Source organism: Lagopus muta, chromosome 4 (genome assembly GCF_023343835.1).
Source record: "Lagopus muta isolate bLagMut1 chromosome 4, bLagMut1 primary, whole genome shotgun sequence".
Classification (NCBI taxonomy): domain Eukaryota; kingdom Metazoa; phylum Chordata; class Aves; order Galliformes; family Phasianidae; genus Lagopus; species Lagopus muta.
The window spans coordinates 40157106-40181362 of record NC_064436.1 but is presented as its reverse complement, the minus strand read 5'-3'; the positions used below and the strand labels follow the sequence as shown (position 1 = coordinate 40181362).

Below are 24257 nucleotides of genomic sequence, written 5' to 3'. Positions count from 1 at the left end.
CCCATTCCTAGCCATGCCTGCAACTCTGCCTTTTGAGAATTAATAATGGAAAGCAGGGATGAGAAATTTGCATCTAACTGAAGTCCAGTAGTAAAACAGAATTATGGCAGAGAGGGTTGAGATAATGTATACGGAAGACAAAGGGATGTATCCCATCAAAAAATCCCTGTTTTCTAGCAATACAATTAAAAATCAACACTTTTTTTTTTTTTTTTTTTTTTAAAGCTTAGAAGTGCAAGAGATGCCAAAGCCAAGTTTGTTCTGTTAACATTGTAGCACCTAATGAAATGGTAAGCTACTATGGAAGCAAAGGAAAGAAGTCAGAGACATCAGGCAAAAATAATTTTAGAACATGAGCAGATAGCACAAGAACCTTATGAAGAGAATCTGAGTTTTAAAGCTTAGACAACAACATTATGAATGAAGCTACAATTGCAGAACCAGCACAAGGTATGAGAATGCTAGATTAATTTGCTCTGTTTAGGAAAATAAAGTATTACTCATAGCTGCTCTTTAGTTGCCATTTTTGTAAAATTCATGTGTGGTAAACGCCCTATGCTAATTAAAAAATGTGAAGCACTTGAGAATGAATCTTTAATGTCAAAAAAATAAGGTAGCTAATTGCTATTAAAAATAGTGCAGTCGCTATTGTAAAAAGAAGGTAATTAGTACACTGTGAACAGTGAGATGTTTAGAATCAAATAAACAATTTATATGCTCCTTGCTCATAAATTGCTAAGGATTGGAAAATATTAGGGTGTTTCACAGATAATTACATGCAGCTAAACCAAATGCACTGTAATCATCCTTATCTGGATAGCTAGTGCAACTTCAGAGAGCGTGAGTCATTAGAGGAGGTAAGGAAATCTTCAAAGTCCCCACCTGTAACTTGGTAACATCACATGCTGAGCAGGAAAAGATTACAGAAACAGTAAAAACAGAAAGTGCTGTTTCAAAGACTGAAACACTTTCCTTCTCACGCTTCCATTTTTTTTTTAATTTTTTTTTTGTCCAATTTGTTTCCATAACTACGAGTACAGCAATGTAAGACCCTAGGACACATTCCCATATTCTCATTCTACAGTACAATTAGTGCAGTGTTTGTCTTCTTTGGAAGTAACACAGGATTGAGCTTTTGCAAGTCAATTGTGAAAACAGCACCAGCTAATCTGTGAGTACAGTTCCCTGTCAGGGCAACCTGAGTTTTTCATCTTTAACAAATCAGTGAAAAATTGCACTTACTCAGCATATTATCCAACTGATGCTGCAATACATGGAAGTAAGTGGTTTTCTTGGGCTCCTATTTGACATTTGTCTTGAAAATTTAACATGGTTGGCAGAGTATTTTTATAGCAGTTCACAACAGTTGTGCAGCTGTATTTGTGGCTCCTAAAACAAATCTGGAAAGCAGGCCAACCACCTGTCTCTCCATACACATACTGCACATACAGTCACTGAGTTTTCTTCCTAAAATTGTATCTTATAATTATTTTTTTTTTTCTTGGCAGATTATTCAGGGTTGATTTTAGTGTTTGCCACAGCTCGGGGGCAGATTCACTGATTACAGTGGAGCTACAGAACATGAGTCTTACATGACATAGCAATGGGTCCCTATGGAAAGCCCTTACAGAGACACCAGGTATGTGGGGTGAAGGTGATGGTTGGTAAGCCTCCAGCATTCCTCCTTGATGTGGTGTTAGCACAGAGTGGAGATCTGCACCCAGATCTAGGAGTTGGGAGTATTTCATGTTTCTGACCTGCTTCACTGGCTCCTCTGACCGTTGCATCAGTTTGTTAGTTGATGTGAAATGAAAGATGTCTTTTAGCAGAGCAGAGAACAGCTAGTGAATCCGCCTAGTTGTCACTGAACTACACAACTGCTTTATAGATTCCATGAGAATAAGCCAGATTACTAGATGGGATGAGTCATTCACTCCATCTTTAAAACAGTCAAACTGTTGTTGCAGAGATTTGTCTCCTGATTAGTTTAACTATGGAAGACTTGCTAAGAACTTGGGTCTCTGAAGCAAAACTGTTGCAGTATCTCTGCACAGCACTTTGGAACTGGTCTGTCTTGAACTACAAAATATACTGGAAGCTTGCTAGTCTTAATGCAGAGAATCATGGAAGCTCATAGCTTTACATGGAAGCTTTTTCTTATGAAAATATATTTGCTCTACGTGTTTAAACAAATAAAGAAAATAATGGAGTTAACACTATAAAATTTGGAGTTGTATGACACACAGACATCAAGAAAAACAGTTCCTGAAGACTATGAAATAAAGGAGCTAGACAGTTGTTATTTGCTGAATAAGGCAGAAGTACTATAAAGAAGTGTTCTTCAATATTACTAGGAAAAGAGGATAGAAAAATAATGCAAGAACAAGAGCAAGACATGAGACACATACAACAATGGCATTTGGAGGTGGAAAGATCTGAGATAAGATAAGAGCTGAGAGATCTGGAGAGATGGTGCAGAAAATGTGTGAGAAAAAAACTATACCAGAAGAGATGATAAAGTAGATTAAAAATTTATACAATAAAGGTCAAAAAATTAAGCCTAAGGACCTTCCTGAAAAGCAGAAGAGTTGGGGACACAGATTTGGGAAGTGAGTCACAGGAAGTGCTAAGTTACAATGGTAAAGAAACAGGGAGTTGCTAATAAAGAAGCTATTTTTTCATCAGACAAAGCACTACAAATCAGGAGATGAGCATGATTGAAGAAACAGTGTGATTAGCTATCTACATTTGCAATCCGTGCCATTACAAGTCAGGAGAACAGCCTCTATTTAGCTTTCCTCACCTCTCCCCATTTTCTTAAAAATTCCCATTTAGAAAAACTCGGAAGTGAGTGATTGCTACAAAATTTGCCTTGGCATTATTACCACACTTGCATGCAGAAGCAAACTAGGTACTAAAATACCAGGACGTTTGTACAGCTAATGTTGAACACTGCTTTCCATGCCTCAGTGGTCTAGGATTTTTAACTTTAGCTACTATCTTGTTTTGTTGTCCCAGCCCTAAACACTTCCACTTAGTGTGAAGGCAAAGACTGGCAGGCACAGATTAGTGCTGGATATACACATAAATTATTCCCCATATGTAACACAGGTAACATGTGGTTTTGCATACATTTCTCAAGGCGAAAATGGTTAAGAAAAACCTGTATATTTAATCCAGATTATCAACAAAACAATACTGTGTGCCTGAGAAAAACCAATATTATAGTGCCACTTGATATTAAATGAAAAAGAGGATGCAACGTAGCCTAGTTTACTTCTGCAAATCTGTTTCTTCCTCAGGTGTATGATGCATCTATATGTATTGCTTTTAGATCCAAGTGAATTCCAGATGGTGATTTTAAAACTTTATACTATTAGGAATTGCCTCAGGAAGACATCAAGTATTTCTTGGAATGTAATTGTACTGAAACAGAAAATTGCATATGTAAATCGAGGTGGTTATCTTTTAAAATAATTTAATTTCTACAACATAAACCTACAGTTGGCTTTAATGTTTATCTTTTTTCGGTTTTGGATGGGGTTGTTCTCCTGGTAGACATAAAGCAAGTTTTTTGTGTTGTTTACCATTCTCATTGCTATAGTTCATCAGCATGCCACAAAAGACAGTCAAGAGCTTCTCACTGGCTGGATCTGTTTTACTGCACAGCGACCTTATAAGGTCTACTACAATATGTGCACCACCTGCATGGTCAACTGCGTTCCTGCCCTCATCTGTAAAACAAAGAGTTACATTAAAAATAAATGAAACCAAAACCCACCACAGAACCCCGAACATCACAGTAATCATACAAAGCCAACTTTTTAAACAGTGAAGTCATTTCTTCAGTGTTGTCAAATTCCTCTATAAAGACTCTTGAAGGCCAGCTTTTAGTGCAACAGAGCTGGGAAAGTGAGAACACCTACAACAAAATGGATTAACCACTTGGCGCTAATACCTTTGTACAGATGTTTAGTTTGATGCAGAGGCCCTGAAGCTGAAAAATAATCTTCAGATGATGCATTGGATTTTGCCAGAGGAAGGTTCTGAGCATTTACAAAATAAAGTGCACGTATCCTGAAGGCTTTGTGGACAAGCCAAATGACTCCTACTGCTATGTGGATTGAGAAATTGAAATAAAGAACAACCTGCTCCCTTGAGCAAGAGGATATGGGAAAAAAATGGAAAAGCAAATCAGAGGTACCAACTCCCAGTAACCAACTCAGTGGCACACAGCGTGTTCTTCATATTTCCATACCTGGAATTTAATACCACTATCAGACTGTTTTTGTATGGCTGAAAGAAAATTCATTCTCATCTGCAATATACTACAGTGTTCTGAAGTTTCATAAATAACACACCATAGTCTTTGTATGGAACTCTCTGTATAACAAATCCAATTTGATGTATCAGTGTATGAATAAAAGAAAAATTGTCCTTTATTACAGTAACCAACTATACTGCTTCCTTTCCCAGCAGGCAGTAGACAACAATCAATAACCTTAATTGCATGGCTACTAAAAGCAGAGATTTCCTAGTGAGTTACAATCGGAATCAACTGGAAAATCTGGATGAAAACTTACACTGCTCCTCAGTCCTCTATTTCTTAATGGTCCAACAGCAGATCTCATCTTTCCTTTGCTATTCTTAACATCACTCTTCTATCCCCATAATGGAGATGCTTGGAGGTTTAGCTATCAAGTTTTCCCAATTCTGCAACATGTGCAGCACGAATACCAAGGTTGTTCTCATTTATAATATGATCTTCCACTAAAAATTGGTCCAGAGCTCTTTAAAAAGTTTCTAAATCTTCCAGTTGTTGTTAATAGCATTTAAAAGGGGCATATTGCATTAGAATGTAAGGGGTATAAGAGGAACAGTGTATTAATTTTACAGAAAAATATATAATTAATATATATCTAAATAAAGGGTTATAACTATAGTTTTATATATATGAATACTCTCTGTATAAAGTATACAGTATAGCATCTATATATAGCTATATATATATGAACTCTTCTATAGTTATAACCATTTGTATGTATAAAGGAGGGTATATATATATATATGTGTATAGATATAGGGACTTCAGATGATGTATTGAGTGGAGCTGGAGTGGGAAGAGAAATTCTTGGTGGATCTAAACTGTTTAGTTTATTACCACACTAGTAAGTGTTTTGCAGAGTATCCATGAAATTGGACACGTAGCAGAGGAAAAAAGTCGTTGACTGTTTCCATTCCTGACCTGATCAGGATGCTAAGGAACTGTGATTCGCTCCAGGTATGTATAGTTCATTTTGAAAAATTAGAAACTAGAATCTGTTTAAAGTCAAATCTGTTTAAATTCAAGATAATAAGGTCTGTCAAGGATGGTGTATGAAAAATGGAGAAATATAAAAGCAGTAAACCTCTCACGTCCCTGATGCATTGACAGACATGGGCGTAATGCTGAAATGAAATACAATTCTACATCATAATATAGTATGGCAGCGTAGTTATTCAAATTAGGTGCTTATGTTTATCAAATTAGCAGAGGAAAAAAAAAACTTAAAAAATATTCCAGCATACTGTTTTATGTATCTTCTGGAATTTTTTTGATTGCAGATTTAATATATGATTTCGTATATGACTCACCTTTTTTGTGAGTCAAAACTGGTGTGCAAAACAGAATTGAATTGCTGATTCTGCATCAAATAGACTGACTGTGGTATTCAAGTTACTATAATACAATTAAAACCATCAAAGTAAAACCATGATAAAATTGAGCTTGTGATAAAAATCAGTTGTCAAACTAGTTACGTGTCTTGGTATGGAACTGCACATAAAATACTTCGGCAAAAGTATAGTCTGGTGAGTTTAGATGCAAAAATTAAGAAAAAAAGGGGAAAAAAGAAAAAGACCATAAACCAACAAAAAAGCAGTTATAAGCCAAGTTCCTTACCTGGATAGAATTTGACATAACTCCACTGAAAATTATCGTGTGATTATACCTTAGAACAAATGAAGATCTGAACATTCTTCTAGTTCTGTTTTCTCTCTGGTTTGTCAGAGAAGCTATATATCAAAACCAGCTATATCTATATCTTTCAGTACATGGTAGTCTCTTCTCTCACTTCAATGTATGATACATTTTTTTTTTATCCTCACCATGTTTTTATTATGTAGATAGATAATCAGCTTTCACGGTACCAACAGCAAAACTAAGGCAGAAAGATATAGCAACAAATCTCACTCTGAGAAATAAGATATATATAGCATGCTCAAAATGTATGGTAAAATGAACTGCAGGATCACCTCCCCAGGTAGGTGGCTGGATCTAAGTGCCAGCTTTGGTAGTCTGAAGTAGAAAATGTGCCTTAATTGAGTTTGTTGCTGTATCTCTTTTGTTGCCGCATCTCTTTCCCATGCTAGGCTCATCTTGTATAGCTGCTTTTCTGCCCAAAGCAGCTTGGTGAAGAGCAGACCTGCGCTGGTGCTATAATTACAAACTCCTGGTGCTGCCTCCTTATGCCTCAGAGGTTTAACGCAGCTCATTAGTGGAGGGCCACAAAGAACTCCATACCAGGTGTAGGAGGAAAACTCAGAAGGTCCTGACTACTCACTCCAAGCTCAGGCTATGACAGTCAGTTGCATCCCCAAGCAAAAAGTGTATTTCTGACTCATAGTACTCCATGTGCTTATATGGCCTCACTTCTTCCTGCTTTGTCTCTAAGAAACAGATTTTGCACACAAGAATACCAAACTCCAAATCATTTACAGTCAAAACAAGACCACAGCATGCTGCTGTGTCTTGTTCTCAGTCCAACTATTACCTTGTAGTTCAGCAGCTCTATGAACTCCCACTCTCAAAACGCTTCCAGCCTCCCAGAAGCGGTGTTCAAGTTTATTCCTGTGACCTTTTTAAATAAACATTTGCTGTTCCTATGAGACCAACGTTTGAACAGTTTAATGAGCATTCACAGTTCTACTTTAAAATGTTTCAGTAGAGCTCACAAAGGGCAATGATGTTGCATTATTACTTTTTTTTAGTAAACATGATACTGTTCAAAGATGCCAAAATGACAACAGCCCAAGAGAGCAGAGAGATGGTTTTCTTCCTACAATGAAATGTATAGTGAGATTTATTATAGAACAAGTCGCTATTTCCCCAATGTCCTTTAGTCCAACACAACTATCTCTAAGAATGACTAGAGTCTCTTTTTCTATCCTTAATTACTCTCAGGGGTTTTATGCAGAAATGGGTTTTAATATGGACTATCAAATTACTGTGATGGCTCTCATGCCTCCTATGCAGACATCCGTCAAATTTCATTGTGGCCCTCTCTTATAGGATGTCAGGGGTGCACCAGCCAAAGAGCAAAATTTTTGTAGTTCCTGACTAGAACATCTTTAAAACTCAGGGGAAGGTGCCTTGTATACTTGTTCTCCTTGAATGCTGCCTTGGAAGATGCAGCAAGCCAATGCAAAACCTCTCTATGGCAGCTCTTTATTTCTCAAAGGGCTCTCAACTTCTCTTCATTGAGGACTGGTTTCTTCAGGATCCATGCTTGGCTCTCCTCCAGGCTGGGATTATTTGTCAGAGGGGTTGTCATATACATTAGAACCACTGTTCTAACTAAACTATAGTTGTTCAGCCTTCATTTACTGAAAAAACTGGTGCAAACATTTCTCCCATCTGATCAAATCTTTGCTTTCAGACTGCAGAGTACCTTCTATGTCTGCCCTCCATTCATGTGATTTGTCTGCTCTTCATTCAGTGATATGTAACGCAGAAAGTTTTTCCTCCAACCATGGAAGACCTTCAGGAAAAATATAAAGGTACTGCCATACAGCTGGAGTGTGACCAATATCCACAAGTAGAATAACATCTTATGATAGATAATACAGAAATTATTTTCTATGCACTTAATATGTTCTCAGGTGTCTGACACAGCTGCAGAAATTCAGATGCAGTCTGTCAGTTTTGCATTCTTTGTGGCCAAAATATTGCTTAGGCTGAACCAGGGTTTTATAGAGAACATTATTTTAATATAAGATGAATTTGCAGTAGTCCTAGGGAGGAGGGGGAAGAGTTCTTTCTTCATACTCTGTTTTCATTTTCTTCTTTTTTTTATGGGACCCGTTTGTGTAGTTGTTTCTTTTTCACCATACATCTGCTTCTAGTGCTTATTCTTTCACCTGAAATCATAATTTTCTGTGACATCAAGCTGGTTGTTGCAGAGAAAATTATGATGTGACATTCATAAAATTATGAGTACATATGGTAAAAAAAACAAACAAAACAACAGGAGCAGAACTCCAAAGGAAGAAAGGGCCCACTTCCATGCTTAAAGTAATAAAATGAAAGAAAATTTAAAATTTTTGGGGCAAACCCTTTCCTAGCATAAAGCACACTATATGTGCAGATATTAGGAAAACCTTAATTACTTGAATTAACTGAGAGTTTACTATTACATTTTTCTATTTCATCATTTTGATGGTGAAACTTGTAATGCAATGCTGCCATTCAATTTTAATAATACTTGACTTGGCTTTTTATTTTGTTTGTGTATGCTTTTAAATCAGAGGATTCTGCACTCTCAGTTCTTTGCAGTCCACAACCCCACTGCAGAACACAGAGCAGCATTCCATTAATTTTATTTTTTCAAGGAAAGTAATTTCATGAAATTACATTGCACTGACTGTATTGTTTGCTGCTTTTTTTCTGCATCTTCTTTGCACTTGTCTACAAGCAACAGGGCATGGCAACACTGTACTTTGGTATTAATGTTTTATGACTTGAATGGTCAAATTGATTTGGGATTGCTCGATTTGTACTGAAGTTCCTTTCCATTTATTTAATTACTTCAGGAATTATATAAATGCGATTACCAGAAGTACTTTTTTAAAAATTTGCTTGTTGATTAAAATCAATGACTATAGTCTTAATTTTTTTCTTTAATGAAGAAAAAACTCATCCTCAATTAGCCATGCCTGCTGCCAAGAGAAATACAAATCTTGTAGTTAGTTATCTCAAATTGCCAGCACCTATCATCGGTTCTAACTCCAGTTCTAACTCCACCTTCATTGAGGGTGCCGCCTTAAAAAATGACTGCTAAAATAGTAAAGAGGTGAACAATAAGCTTGAAATGCAAACAGAAAACTGTATTTTAATACAATGTCTTCAAAGACTGAAAAGGTGTAGCATCAGTCTTCCTGGATAAAATTGCTGCCAGCATATGTGCTGGGTAGTGACAACTGAAGCAGTGGTGTATGGGCCCAGAAGCTGCTACCAGACACAGAAGCCTTGTTCAGCTCAGGTACTGGACTGGCAGATGAAGGACAAAACAGCTACTAAAATAAACTGTCAGGTGTTCACTAACACTCACACAACTGCTTTATTTCAACAAATCACTTTAAAAAATGTTCCAACTGAAAACCTAGCGATATTTTTGGAAGATTTATTATATGTTAAATTTTGAGTGCCCTGTAGGGCATCAGTGCTAACAAGCCTTCCTCTCCCTTGGCAAGTATCATGGAATTTCAGTCAGGAGTTCGGCTGAACATTTGAAGGGACAGGCGAATGTGACAGTATCACAGTGTCCCTCGTGTAATGCTGTGGCAATAGCCAGAGGCAAGCCACACTGAAATTCTCAATTGATTTCCAAAAGCTATCTTGTTTTTTCCTATTCCTCTTCTGTCAGGTACAAGATAAATCATCTGTTTCTAATTTCAGTCAAAAGAACAAACGTAGTTCCACTCATGAATTCTGTTAAAAAGCAAGGAAACCAAACAGTATGAAAAAGCTAAAGTAGCTAAGCCTAAGACAGGCAAGGGGCCTCCTGGCTCAAGTGCAGCAGTTCTCTCTGCCTTCCTTCCCACTTGAAATGCTCACAGCAGATTCTTCTGCTGATTTTCTAACTCCATGCAACTCCTGAGTAATTGCACTGCAGCCAAAACAAATTACTCTAGGTTTATGAGAGTGTAAGTCACAACTAAATCCAGCCTATGGTTTTTACTTATGTATTATAAAATAAATAATGGAATCCAATTATACCATAACTCATCAAGCAGTTTTCCTACAATGGTAGGTGGGCATTTATAGCATCCCATGCTATGAACAGAATAAACCTGCATGCATTTAGATTTAGATTTCTCAGCTTCATCTGGCCACGAGCAAGGATCTGAGTAGACCAAAACCAAATGCCAAGCAGAGATTTTCTGCTGGGTGCTGCTGAAAGGAGCTCAGCATGAAGCTGAGCCTGGCATTGTGCAGGAGCAGTGCTGACAGCTGAAAGGAGCTGTGGTCCTCCAGCAAAACAGTCAGAGAGGCAAATTCAAAGTGTGTGACCTACAGGGGTTTGAAATAAGGCCAAGAGGCAAAAAGCAAAACTGACTAACGAACAAAACATCACAAAGCACGTTTGCAGATCTTACTAGGCCCTGAGTAGTGAGGAAACAAGTGCCCTCGGAAAAGCTGTGGAGAGTCTTGGGTTTGGTTGGGTTTGGGGTAGTGCTGCCTTTGCCCAACAGTATGCAGCTATAGGGAGCGAGAAGATCTGGCCTTCTAAAGGGAGCAGCGTTCAGCCTGGTGACTGTAGGAGATGCTTCAATTTCAAGGGTTGCAGCTTGAGAAAGACCAGTAGTCTTTTGTTTTAGGAAATCTTTTACCTCCTTAGCAGAAGGCCGTTCACTGATTTGACTTTAGGGCATCAAGGAACATAAGGTGACTGTAGAACAGCCCACACTCAGGAGGCGAGGTGCTAAGATGTCATTGATAAATGAACTGGACACCATCTCAGGTAAGTAACCCCTCTGCAAGGAAGTAGGTACAGTTCTAGATAGCCTTCTCACACCCACCCTGACTTCTCAGGCTATTCTGCTGGCTGGACAACTGACAAAATGAGCAGCAGCCTCAGGATTAAGGGCGATGTTGGAATGTGAATAAAGCACAAACTTTAAAGACTGTGAATGAAATGCAGGAGGGGGAGAAAGTAAAGAACTGGAAAAAGTCTGGTTTGTTTCTCACTTTTATAGTCCTGGTTCCTGTACTGATAGAATACTGATCTACATATTCCAATAATCTTCCTGGAAAAAATAAGGAAAAGGAAAAAAAACAGCATTGCAGAAAATATAGAGGACTCTTCATACCTGAACTCTTTGAAAGGCAAGAAAATCAGTCTCATATATTCATTTTAAAGACATGAAGAAGAAAGTGCAAATACATGGTAAATTGCATTTATTAATTTACTTTTCTTATGTGGGCTGCTTTTAAGTTTTGGCTTAAGTCATAAGAATTTAGTCACTTGTCACAATACGGTCAATATGTAGAACATAAGTTTGAAAAGAGTAATAGCCTTAGAAGGAGAATTCATGTTTTTGTCACCCTTCAAATGGCTCTTTCCAGTGCTCTAGGAAGATTTATTCTGATTCCATTTTAGACAACCATAAATTAAAATTATATTGTTTAATAGCTTCCTAAGAACATTTGTGACTAATTGCTGATAAGTGCATATGGTATACTTGGTTTCTAGCTGATGCAATACTTGTTCTGCTGAGGGTTGGAAAAAATACTGCATTATCAGGGACTCCTAGGTTAAAAAATACAGCATAGTTGTCTAAGACTCAGGCACTGCTTAGAGAGGACAGGTCTAGAGGTAACACAGTATTGCTGCACTATGTAAATTAGAATTTGACACCTCTCTCTGTAAACAATCAATTTTCAAGCAATTAGTTACAACCTTTGGTCTCAATTTCATGATACTGCTTGATTCGTAGGTGGTATTTGCATTTGTTAAGGTCTGATACAAAGAAAAGTGAAAGATTGTGGTAAGATGCTGCCTCGCTGCATGAATCAGGGTGACTTTCATAAAAATAATTAGCTACTAGTGTGCTATTATCAACACCAGTTGCATTTTAGGATTCTGCTGTTTTTCCATATGGTACTATGAAAGGCTATGCCATTTTTTTGAAGAAGAATGAATTTGATGCGTTTTCAGTATGCTTAATTCTTAAGTGTCTGGTTTTCAGCTTTAGATCCTGAAATTAAACTTGTCTTCTGAAAGATGTATGAAATTGTACAGTTGAGTAGTTTTGTGTTTTTTGTAAATAGCCTTCCTTCTGCAAGAGGTCTGTACATCCTTCTAGGATGGGCAGCCAAGTGTACGGAATACATAGCATCCCAGTTCTTTTGAACATAAGAGGTGGCATATTGTTCGTGGTCTAATGTTAAGGGTGGGATCAAGACAGATTTGGGTCTATGTGAGAAGCCACAGAGGTCTTGCCATTAGTGCAGTATGACCAGGTTGATAGAAACGTATGACTTGGGAAACAAGAGAAGGATCCAGTGCGTATCCTGCAGAAAAGCAGCTGTCAGAAGGCAGCCCTTACAGAATAGGTTGGCATTTTTAATTTCTCTCAAGTTCTACAGTTATTTATATCATGAACTGTGGTTGGTGAAAACATGCATGCATGCTGGTGGTTTTGTGAAAAAACAAGGGACCAAATGGAGTAAATAGCAGTTGATCTGAGTACCCCTGAAGAGGTCTCTAACCTCTACCATTAATATGAATTTTATAGAAGTGCAGAATGGGATTTTTTTCATTTCTCTTATAAGATACATAGAGGGTTTATTTCACTGTGAAAGCTTTCAGAATATTTAGATGTTCTGAACAGCAAGAAGGAATTATTTCATAATGGGTAAAATCCTGTCTCAACTGAAGTCAACGTGAATTACTCATTCTGGCCCGTGTGGTTTACAAATCAAGCTCTGAATATCCTAGCTTTTCACCACCTCTTATAATTATCACTTTAATATTACAATTGCAGTACTTCCTACAGTGTGCTCAGTGTTGTATACAGATGTGGGAAAGTAGTCTGTCAACCAATCAGTTCAAAACTGGAGTGTTTTTCACACATGCTCATGCGGATCTTGGTTTTTGTAGCAAGAACTGTATTATGTTAAATAACCTTTCTCAATCAGTGCAGATGGTTTCATATGCAATATTTAGATCTCAAGATGTAGGGGGAACCTTTTGGACTTCTGGAAGTATGCTCTAAAATACCTGTAAGACCTATACATCTATAACAGCTCTAAAAAAAGAAAAATCTGGGAAGAATGACATGGGGTTTTTGGAAAGGAGAACAGTAGGAAGGTAGCTTTGATTTATTTCATGGAGAAAGAGTGGGAAAGCAACTACAAGATAGGTCCTATGTTCTGACTAGACAATGCCTAAGAATTTAGCTTTGCTTGTAAGCAGAAAGTAGCTGGTGGTAAAAAGGAATGAGTGAGCTAGGATTTTTCTATCTAGTAATAAAATTAAGACAAAATTCTGCTCCTGAGTGAGGCTGTGGAATCCACTGTCTGGGCATACAGAGGTTCAAGTGACTGTATTTGGTATAGGCTGTAGTTGTAGTGGGAGAGAAAGCAGGTGGGAGAATGAAGAGGATCACACCTCCATTTCTTTGCAGTTTTTGCTTTGACCAAGATTTGGGGAGCAAAGTGAATGTGGCATAACTACATAAAGCATTTAGAACAGTTACAGGCTGTACAGGAACATGCAGTAATGTATCTGTTCTTAAACTGTAGGACAGCATGGAACAGTTTGCATAGTGTGGTTGTTCCTGAGGTAAAATCTTTTTGGCTGCCTCAATTGTTTCCTTCATCTATGCTTATCAGAGGAAGGCTGGGAGACTAGAAGCCTCATCAGAACTAACAAAACTTTCTTCTACTCTGCTTTGCAGTGATATTTGCCTGTATTGGTGATGTTTAGAGACTACATAAAGCAGATATTTTCACAACATAAAAGCTTTAAGAAGGATGCTCTCATGGCTGCTTGGGATAAATTTGACCTATTTTTTTCTCTTTAATTGTTTATGAAATGCATTTTATTCTGTTGGGTTTTTTTTTCTTCCCTTCTCAAAGAGTTTATTCAGCATTATTTTTAGGGGCCTAAAATTGGGGATCACATAGATGATAACACTGTGCATGTTACCCCAAACATAATGGAGAAGAGAATCCGTCACTAAGTAACAGCTTCCATTTCACGTTTTCAGTAGGGAAATCTTTCAGTATAATGTCTGGCCAGGAGGTGTGTAATTCCCATTTCTCTGTGGAAGGGTATTAAACCTGAGCATTTGGATTTAGCAATGGATACCTCTCCCACAGCAGCAGTGTTTCAGAAGTAACCAGTGGAAATGGCCTTGCCTTCATGCAGAACTGAGAAACAGTGTCATTTTAATTTTATCAAGAGAAAATTATTAGGGAATTGTCTTTCTCTGCGTGGTCATTTTGTTGGGGCTTTCCCCACAGAAAAAAAACAAGAAACAAAAAACAAAAAAAAAACAACAAAAAAAAAACACTTTACTCATAGCTTTCATCCTGCATTGTACAGATTTCCCTCCAAAACAAAGACTTTATTAGCTCCTTTTGTCACTGACAAAACATTATGTTCTTGTTGATGTGAAATAGAGGATATTTGGGGCTTCCAATAAATAGAAATGTTGCTATGAGCTATTCAATATGGGCTTGATTTCAGACTTTTAGCCTAACACTGATTTAGGACTTTTAGAATGTTTTCCGTTGTTGCATGCTATAACTGTATGGGCTATGGAAGTGAAAAAACAGTCATGCACATGGTAAAATAGAGTTCCTGAGGTATTTTGGGTTTCTGTGGCAGTCCCAGTTATCAGAAAAGTGACATCTGCTTTTGTGTCAGCTGAAAAGAAAAAGATGATCTATACAAAATGTCTGATTAGAACGTGATTAGAAATATTGTCCTCCACATCTTGTCTTTGCTATATATTAAATATCTTTGTTAGGGAAAATAATTTATATAAAAATAAATTAGTCATAAATGAGAATATACTAAATTTTATGGTAATAAGCATATTGAAAGTACTCGTCTTCAGTAAGATTCTAGGATAAGTTATAGAATCATTACACTTTAAGATAACAATCAAAACAAAGCAGGATAGGGTGGATGCGATAAATAGATTCCATGAATAGCCTCTTCCACTTAAATCAGAGATGCTGATTTGATTTTTGTGGTATTTTATTACAGCCTGTTCATTATTCTTATTTAAATGCACAGGGAGGGCTGTGACTGTCCTACAGGACTGCAGCAATACAAGGCATACAGAACATATCACTGTACTGTAGGTTTTTGTTCCACAAAAAGGCAGCACAGGGCATATAGTGCAACTTTTTCTGTGCTGTGTAAGCCCTGCACTGTAAAAGCAAGAAGCAATCCACATTACCCAATATTTGAAAACCATTTTCGTGTTTGCTTATTATATTTCATGTAAAATTGTGGGTTGAACAACGAATGACATCAGTAGTTACACAGATTTTACCAACGTGAAATAAATCACTGCAACCTGGGACTGAGCTTTATATCACATATGACCCTGAAATAAAATTTAGTAAGTAAAATGTTATGGAAAGCTCAATAGTTTCTTCTTGAAGTTTTCACAGGGAAGCAGGTGTTTAGTTGATTGGTCACCTTAAACAAAACCCTAAATGAAAGAATTAAGTATTATCATCCTGAAGTGGTAGCTGTCTGTAAATGAAAACACCAGCATGGAAAATCTGATGAGCTTCCCTGAGGTCAGAGACAAGATAAGTAATTTCAAACAAGATAAAATGCAAATTTCCAAACTAGCTTGAAAAAAATTGTAAGACGCTACCAATAATTCCAGTTTTGAAAGACAGCAATTCAGAACAGCAAAAACTTTTAGCAGATGCAAAATGTATCACAAAGAAAAACTCTTGCAATGCGAAATAAAACACTAAATCTGAAGATAACAAAGTGCTTATGCAATTGCATTTCACTTCCCATATGCAGACATCCATAGGCTTCTAGCTACTTCATGTGAATACAGAGATTGCATTTTCAAAACACTGCAACCGCTGGTTTGTTTTTGCAAATCATGTGTCCATGCATGCAATCCACACATGGAGTCACAAGTGCATTGCAATTTGCTAATGTGTGGCAATTCAAAATTTATTTTGACCACAAAAGAACTAAATGTCGTCACCAATCCCCAAGTCCTGATTATCAAAATTAACCACATGTAATCTTGTTGCAATTGATTGGCCACTTAAGAATTCGGAGAGTCAGCAGCACAGCTGAAGCTTCCCTTTCAGCCACATGTGTAGCTCTGCACAGCTCTGAGACTGGCAAGATATGAATATTCCCTTCTCGCTCTGACTTCTCCCCTGTGAGCCTATTTGAGGGTAATTAGCCATTCAGGTCACTGTGTACGTAGCACTTGCACTCTCTGGAAAGCTAGTTTGTTACGTTTAAAACAAAAAGAGCCCTGAAGCCCATAAATCTTTTCTGATCTTATATCCAGTTGCATCATGATATCATAGCAATTTTTTTGTTCTTAGTGTCACAAAGGCATAATGCGAGTGCACTGTACAATGATCCTATGAAATCAGAACAGTTGTACAGTAAATAAAAATCTAGAAAAGAGGAACGTGAATGCCAGTAGACAACATAAATTCCCTTGGCATTTTTCTCCTTCTACCAGCATCATTACAAAATTCATCATATTTCAACACTTACGGCTATCGTAGCAAATATTGCCCAGGGCACGTCCTGTTTGCAGCAATACTTCCTGGTCTTTGCAGTTTAACATCTGCACCAAAGGAGGGATCAACCCAGCATCCACACATGGGTTCCGCATAAATTCTGCAAATGATGAAATACCTGTTAAAGAAAGCCTGCTATTTTCAGGTTCTTCCATTCTAGTTACCCTGGCATTGTGATGGGGCCTTTTGTAAGAGTACAGTCAAACAGTGCAAGTTCACGTGCAGGTTTCTAAAGAACAAACCCAACATCAGGATTTGGGCTTATGCTGTTTCTGTTATTTGTTAATTTAGAAGGAATTAAGAATATTTAATTGACTTCCATGGAAACTAATTTAACAGAGCTCAGGCTGAGCGTGTTTTAGAATCATAAAGAAATGCTGAAAAGAACAGAGAATCCACATCATTTTTCTCCATTCAAACTAAACATAAATTAAACTACTGATTTACACAAGAGATGACTCAAATTATCCAATAGAAGCAGCATTTTTTACCCTTTATTTCCATAGAGTTCTCCCAAAGCTTTTGCTTTAGAAAAAAAAAAAAAAAAAAGAAATAAATAAAGCTAAGTAAAAGATTCTTGATTTGAAGGTAAGGAATAAGAAAAAAGGTTCTTTATTTGAAGGTAAGGAATAAGAAATACAAGAGGGATTTATGTGAGACTTCCCTCTTGGGAGGAAAAGTAAAGGACCCATTTACTGGGTAGCTTTTTGTATTTCTGCCCCTCTTTCCTACTATGTCCCTCTGTGCCAGGGAACCAAAGAATTCTCTTCAGTCTGTGCAAGTCACAGGTAGACAGTTATCCTGAAATAATCTGGATGCTGCTCTCCAGGAAGATCTATAGTTAGGCAGGCTGTTCTTTTTACAAGGGAAATTTACAGAAGCAGCCACTCAGACACTTGTGGAAGCTGAGTAGTTTACTTTGAGGCACCATCAGAGATATAGCACTGTAGTAGGCAAAGGGTCAGTACATTTTTTATTTGTTGTGAATTACAAATTACGTCTCTTCTTGATCTTGCACTGTCTTGGATCTTTCACAACCAGTTTACTTTTGTGTTGCTTAGTCATATATAATGAATGAACTAGGATGTACAATCCTTACACAAAGAGATGAGAAAGCTTTTCTGACTTTGGATCAACAGAATCCCAAAAGCCAACACCTCAAAGAATTCATAAAAGTACCAAACACTTTAGATATTTTCTTTGATGTGCCTTTTAAAACATACTTTGATGTTTCTTTACTATAGGAATTTCTACCTTTTGTAGTTCATCATGTAGTATTGTTTTAGCTAAATAAGTAATTGTCATGGAGACAAGCAAACCTCCTGTGCTGATAAACATTGACATATCACCAAGCAGATGAAGAAACATCTTTGTATTTGCACGCATCTAAAAGAAGATGATAGCCAGTAAAATTGACCCCTAAAACACTGAACTTTTAGAAACTGTAAACAGATACTGTACTGTGATAAATGAGATGGCCTAAATGGTGATACTATCACTTATCGTTACCAGATTGGATGTCCTTGTAACTTTTTATCTTTTTTTTATCACTCACTTCCTTATCTATCTCAATGTTTATTTACTTAACATATTACTTTCACCCCTCTGTCTTCTCTGCCCCCTCAACTTCTTCCTCTCTTAATTGCCAATGAAAGCTCTTTTCCATTCCTCAGCTTCTCTCTGCATCATTTTATTTTATACTCACTGCTTTATCATAGTTTCTACATCATCAATCATATAATTTTTATTTATATATATAATAATAACTTCTGATCTGTGAGAGGAAAGAGAAACTTGTTCTATTCTTAAGACATCTAGATCAGTCTGTGCAGCTGTTTAGGGTCTTGCTCAAGCAGTGAGAAGTGTTCACTCCCTCAATCTGGAGTGAACAGAAGCTTTCAGTCTCCCATTCAGAAAAAAAAATAGGCAATATGCTGTGAAAGCTTGTGTTTATCAAGGTCATGTAAAGGTATGAAGTAAAAGAAGTGGTGCCATACATGGCAAAACTCTGTTGCTGTCTCACAGGTATGTAGTAAAACTGCAAACATATTTGCACAGAAGTAATAGATGAAAAAGAAGGTAACCAAGAGCAAAGTCATTTAGGTTTCCACTATCCTGGAGGGAAAATGAAGCAGATCCTTTAAAGGAAACACTGAAGAATCACTTAAAAAGTTAGGAGGGGAATGACTGAACAACAGAGTAACATAAACCAATCCAGGACAAGACTTCAAAAGAGGGATTTAATTGTTTTGTAGTACTACAGATTATAAAGATGGTTTTCTTATTCCTAAGTCTGGCAAAGAAGAGAAGACCTCAAAAAAGAATTTAAAAGCTGGGAAGAGAAACTCCAGGTACCAAAAGCATCTGAGCCTTCAGCGTGCTCAAACTGGAAAAAACATGACTGTAGGTGGTCCCTTATATATTCTATGGCTGTAACTGTGTGTGCTACGTGTAACAGTGTGCTCACATGATGCATATCTTTTCTTCTTTATACATTTTAAAAAGCCAGTGATGTGCTATTTCTGTCCAATAACATTGCTGATTATCTTAAAAACTAAATAGCATGGAAGTAAGGACTGAAAATATTCCAGCAGCCAAATGCTGTTTTGATTGTACTGAGAAACAAAATTTGACACAATAAAAACAAAAAGTGAGAGGGAGAGATATGAAAGATGTCTAATCTACAAAATGAAAACATAAATGAAGTAAAACATACTGACAAGTGAGGTGAAAAACTGAAGATGTTCCAGCAGAAAAGTTCTTGTAGAAAACCTCACCATTTCTGGCTACTTCTGCTATGATGTTAGCTACTTTTGCTGTGCAGGAAGACTGTGGCATCAACAGACTCGCGAACACCTGAAGAACTCCACTTTTCTGGATTTTTTCACTTGTCTCCGTATCTGAAAAACAAATCACACAAAAATGACTTAAGCATCAGCTTGCTTGGAGAAGGAAAAGGAAGAAAAAGAATGTACATCTTCTCAAATGTAATTCTCAAAGTTATTGCTTTCCAGTATACAAGCAGACATATTTCAGTGATCATGTTTGCTTTGCATGATGCATTCATGGAAATTTATACTTTGCCATTCAGAATCAATCTTTATGGGTGACTGCTTATAAGTAAACATACAAACATACTCATGCATGCACTGAGCCACGACTGGAGAGAGGGAGAAAGATTAAAGGCCATGGAGTGATATGATCTGCAGCAGCCTGAAATACTGTGTAAAAATCAAGGAATTGGTGCTCTGAAATGTATAATTATGGGAAACATTCAAAGAATGATGGGGATATCCCAACATTTGAGGGCTCAGTGTAATGCAGAAATCAGAAACTGGAGAAGGAGAGCTAAGCAGATCGTAGTCTAGACCTCATTTATACTCAAGATGTGCATCTTCTGTATTACTTTGCTAGGCTACGGTAGCTCCAACACAGTCCCAGTAGAAGGGAAAAGGAAAAATAACACTCAGATTGCAGATTTCAGAACAAATCATTTCCTCTTTCTGCCTGTTTTACAGAAGGAATTGTGCAGTTGCTCCATAGTAAAGGCCCCACATAGCATTACTAGCCTGCAGCTCTGTACAAATTGTAAATGAACTTTGATTCACTGCAGTTAAAGATCGGGTACTGGATACTAAAACCTATCTTGCAAATGCTTTCAAATAGTTTGCAGTTTTGAGTTAAGTATTAGTGTGATAGATTATTAGATGGCAGCTACCGCTTCAGAATGCAGCATAGAAGCCCAGGAAGTCATCTGGAGTAGCAATGTGCAATCGTTTCTTAGCTGTGCTTCACCTGCAAATAGTTAACAGCACGTCATTGGGCTCACCATCTCTTCTGTCCTCCTCTTCCCTCCTATTCCCTCCTATTCCTATTCTCAGTGTTGCCATTGCCTTTTGGCCTCCAAGACAACCCACTTTAAGCGCAGGAGAGCTGCATTGGGCTCACCCTGCAGAGAATATGAATTAGAGGGGGAGAATTCAAGTCTGGCTTGCAATTCTGCCTGAGCTCTGTATTTGTTGTATTTGTTCTCTTGTGATGTTGGTCTCTGACTAGGACCACCCACTACAATATGGTGACATCTGATCACCAACAGATTAGGTAAAAACCAAAGATTGATTAATGTCAACATACACATAATGTACTAGTTGTTACTGATCTATTTGCAATCTAGTTAACTGATTTTTTAACATGTATTGAGAACTCCTCTCAGAAGATCCCCTGTAAAACAACTTCCAACTGATATGGAAGCTTTTTCAAGTTCTGACATTAGCATACACATCGTTAGCTATGTTCTCCCATGGATATGTATGAATGAAATGAAAGTTTGAATTCAGAGAAATTGTGTCAAGATTACAGACTGTTCCAGACACAGTCTATTAAAGGAGAGATGACTCTCCCTTGAGTTCAAAATTGAAAGGACAAAAATGTAGGTATCTGTGAGCCCAATGTGATTTTAACCACAGTTAGTAGGCAGGAGACATTAATGCATTTTTCTCTACTGTGCTGCTGAGACATACAGTCTTATTTTATGAGCTGTAGTTTGGTGGACTTATTACTGCCAAAAAATAAATTACACAACTGGAACAAAATATTTCCTGCAAGAAATGGGAAAATAAAACAAAGTGCTTCTCCAGGCCAGGTGTGTGTAGCAGATAGGCTCTGATTTATTTTATTCTCATAAGTAAGCGTGTATCAATAAAAACACAGTGCATAATAGACCTGTTGTAAATTGAGATATCAGCTACCTGGTATCCCATAGATGAAAACAGGACATTCACTTCCATTTTGTTTGTTTGTTTGTTTGTTTGTTTGTTTGTTTTTTTAAGACCTTGAGCAGTACAGGAGCCACACCTGTATACACTTCCTCCTTCAGAAAACCAACATCCCATTGGTTCTGGCTGAGCACCAATGTCAAAACTTTGCTTGTTACAATGTGCTGAAATACACTGATTCATTTCTTAAGATATACAATTAAAAGACAATTTAGGTATAGAAACTCAGCTTTTTTTTGGAGGGCTTTTGAAACTCTTACAGAAGGAAGGGTATTTTAATTGCAACGACTTGGCTTATATATAAACTTTAAGTTGCTTTGTTATATCTAGCTTTTTTGCTCAATATTCTTTGTATTTTTCTTAAAGAAGGAGGACTTAACGACAAGCAAACGATACATGGACATGCTCTGTGGAAAGCACGACATCCAAATGAAGATCTCCAGCAATTATTTCCCTTGACTGAAGAGTCTCCTGAACATTCGCTTTCCAGGTACTAACAGTTCAAACATGTCTGTAGAAAAAAAGTAACAAATTGGAGGTTTTAAAACAGGGATTTGGCAAGAATTGGAAATTGGTGCTCCTAAATTCTTCCCTTTACTCTCTTCATGGACTGGAAAAGGTCTGCTTTCTTGTTTCTCTGTGTGTATGCAAGAAAGAAGTAATATTTGCAAAAGATGCGTATCTGCTGCATGCTAGCTTCATTCTGGGCTTCCTAGTAAATAATTTGAGGCTATATTATTTTGGAATCTTATTTCAGGTGTCATCTTTTGAATTGTTTCAATGTATTGTCAATTGTAACTGAGACATGTAAAAACAAATGTTTCTGCAGGAGCAAGTGAGATCTAGACAAAACTTCTGTGATGTAATCTCCTTTTATGCTTTCTGTAATGGTGAAAAAGGGAAGTATAGCCAACATTAATGATGTATTAACAAGCTGCCATTTTAACTCCTTCAGCAGAACTACACTTCCTCACAAATTTCTGTGCTAAGAAAACCTGACAACGTAGGCTGCCTGATATTAGGGTGCTGTACCTCAAAAAATCCTTTTGCTATAAATACACATCCAGATTACATCTGCTTTCCTTTAAAGCCTGATTTTCAACTTGCAAGCACAACCCACCCACAGAGTACCTACTGCTCTTATCTTGAAGGAAAGGAACTGTAGGGCTGTGATAATGCTACTTTAGAAACAGTCCTTTTGCACACAATACAGTATAATGCTGTGCCATGGCAAGCATAATTGGGGGAAAAAACCCTAAGGTCAAACCTGCAGCTTTGGATGTCTCTTCCTATCACTAGATATCAAGATGAAGAATATGTTAGATCACACAGTGCCAAAATCTTATTAATGTCATAATAGTGTGATTAAAATGTCAATATCTTTGCTTTTCATGGTTTTTGCAGTGCCTGCAGTCAGAATAATAAAGGGTGTGAGCAGGAAATTCTTTAATGTCGTAGATCAGAACGGGAGAGCTGAGCACCAGGGCTATCAGAGTGCTTAATTAAGTAGCAGAAATCGTTACAGGAAAAAATCCAATTAGATTGTATGCTCTCCTCTCTTGGCTCTATTTCCTGTTAAGTTTTACTCCTCTCTGTATCACTCTTTTCTCATCTCTGCATCATTTTCCACATCTTCAAGTGAAAGAAAAGGCAGGGAGCAGGAAGGAAAAGGTTTATCTGTCACAAATACTGCTACTTTGCACTCACAGGCAGCAGAAAAATATTGGTGCACAGTTCGTTTGAACAATGAATTTAAATTGTACTACTACATGTTTTTTTTTCGGTGCATATAACTTCTCATTCCAGCAGAAAAAGAGTATGAAATAATATAAGTGAGGGCTATCACTGCAGCAATGCCTGCGTTGTAGAGCTTTACATGAGAGAGGAACCGTAAATGAGCAGCTCCATTAGTGTCCTCTTTATTAAGCCAACCGTGTTTGCAGAGTACTTTTTTGAAAAATGTACGTATTTCTAGCTGAAGAGATGTTTTATAAACCTCCAGAAACCACTGTAGGAAGTTACCATGGCTTTATAATGTCCCTCTCACATGTGCTCTCATCAGAAAGAGGAGGATGAGCATATGAATAAATAATAATGAACCACACATATAACAGGAGAGGAACCTTTCATCGGCTCACTCACATAGCAGAATGGAAGGAGCAAGAGATGTATTCCTAACTGGTACATCCTCTATCCACCACAGTAGAAAGAAAAAAGAAAAAAGGTTCACGTGACCAAGAGCTCACATGGTGTTCTGCCTTCCTGTCTCTCTGTAGCCCTCCTGCTGTTTTTTTCCATACCACAAAATGGAGATTTTGGTCTGACTAAATGAACGCAAAAAGAGCCTCTGGAAAACAAATGATGTGATCTTCTGCAGCAAGGTCTACATCACAGAGGAAGGAGCCAAAAAGACCACTCCAATAATTATTTCTTTTTAAAAAATGAATATATACAATTAATACTATATAAAAAGAGAGAATATATACAATTAAACGCATAAATATATCTTCTGTTGGCAGCTCCTCCCCATAAATATAATCTGCTTGCTCACACATCCTTCAAATTAAAGCCCTAAGAGGGAGGGAGGATTCTCCCTCAGCTTTGTGAACACTTTTATCATGGAGTTTGCTCTGTTCTTTCTACGGCAGCAGCAATAGGGCAACTTCAGCTCTTATTTTTAATGAAGAGAAAGAGATAGTGCACAGATGTTGGTAATTAAAATCTCAGCTCTAACAAGGAAGGAAGGACAGATGGAGAGACCAATTCACCAACCAGCTAGCTGCATGATTCCTGCTGATTAAATTCTCCAGGCGCAGTATCCAAAGAAAAAAAAACGAATTGTAGGATGAGACCCATGCCTTGAACAGCCTGTTGCAGGTACCAATGAAGTGAGTTAATAAACATAC

The 24257-nt window shown here is 37.4% G+C and overlaps 1 protein-coding gene and 1 long non-coding RNA gene across 8 annotated transcripts in view; one reads left to right on the top strand and one right to left on the bottom strand.

Annotated features, from left to right (window-relative positions):
• Nucleotides 1-24257, bottom strand: part of RAP1GDS1 (Rap1 GTPase-GDP dissociation stimulator 1) — an 86396-nt gene that overhangs the window by 21991 nt on the left and 40148 nt on the right. For 4 of the 7 annotated variants that reach the window (XM_048941229.1, XM_048941230.1, XM_048941231.1 and 1 more), the window contains 3 exons: nt 19354-19476; nt 16551-16676; nt 3588-3734 (listed from right to left, as the gene is read on the bottom strand). In XM_048941229.1, the coding sequence (XP_048797186.1) occupies nt 3588-3734; nt 16551-16676; nt 19354-19476 (396 nt within the window). Of the gene's footprint in view, nt 1-3587; nt 3735-16550; nt 16677-19292; nt 19477-24257 lie in introns of those variants that run through there. The other 3 variants (XM_048941232.1, XM_048941235.1, XM_048941233.1) reach the window with 2 other exon arrangements.
• The window catches only part of LOC125691672 (uncharacterized), a 31243-nt gene continuing 10728 nt past the window's right edge, over nt 3743-24257 (top strand). The window contains exons 1-2 of the long non-coding RNA XR_007376199.1: nt 3743-11207; nt 21718-21841. This is a non-coding gene — a long non-coding RNA (uncharacterized LOC125691672). The remainder of the gene's footprint in view (nt 11208-21717; nt 21842-24257) is intronic.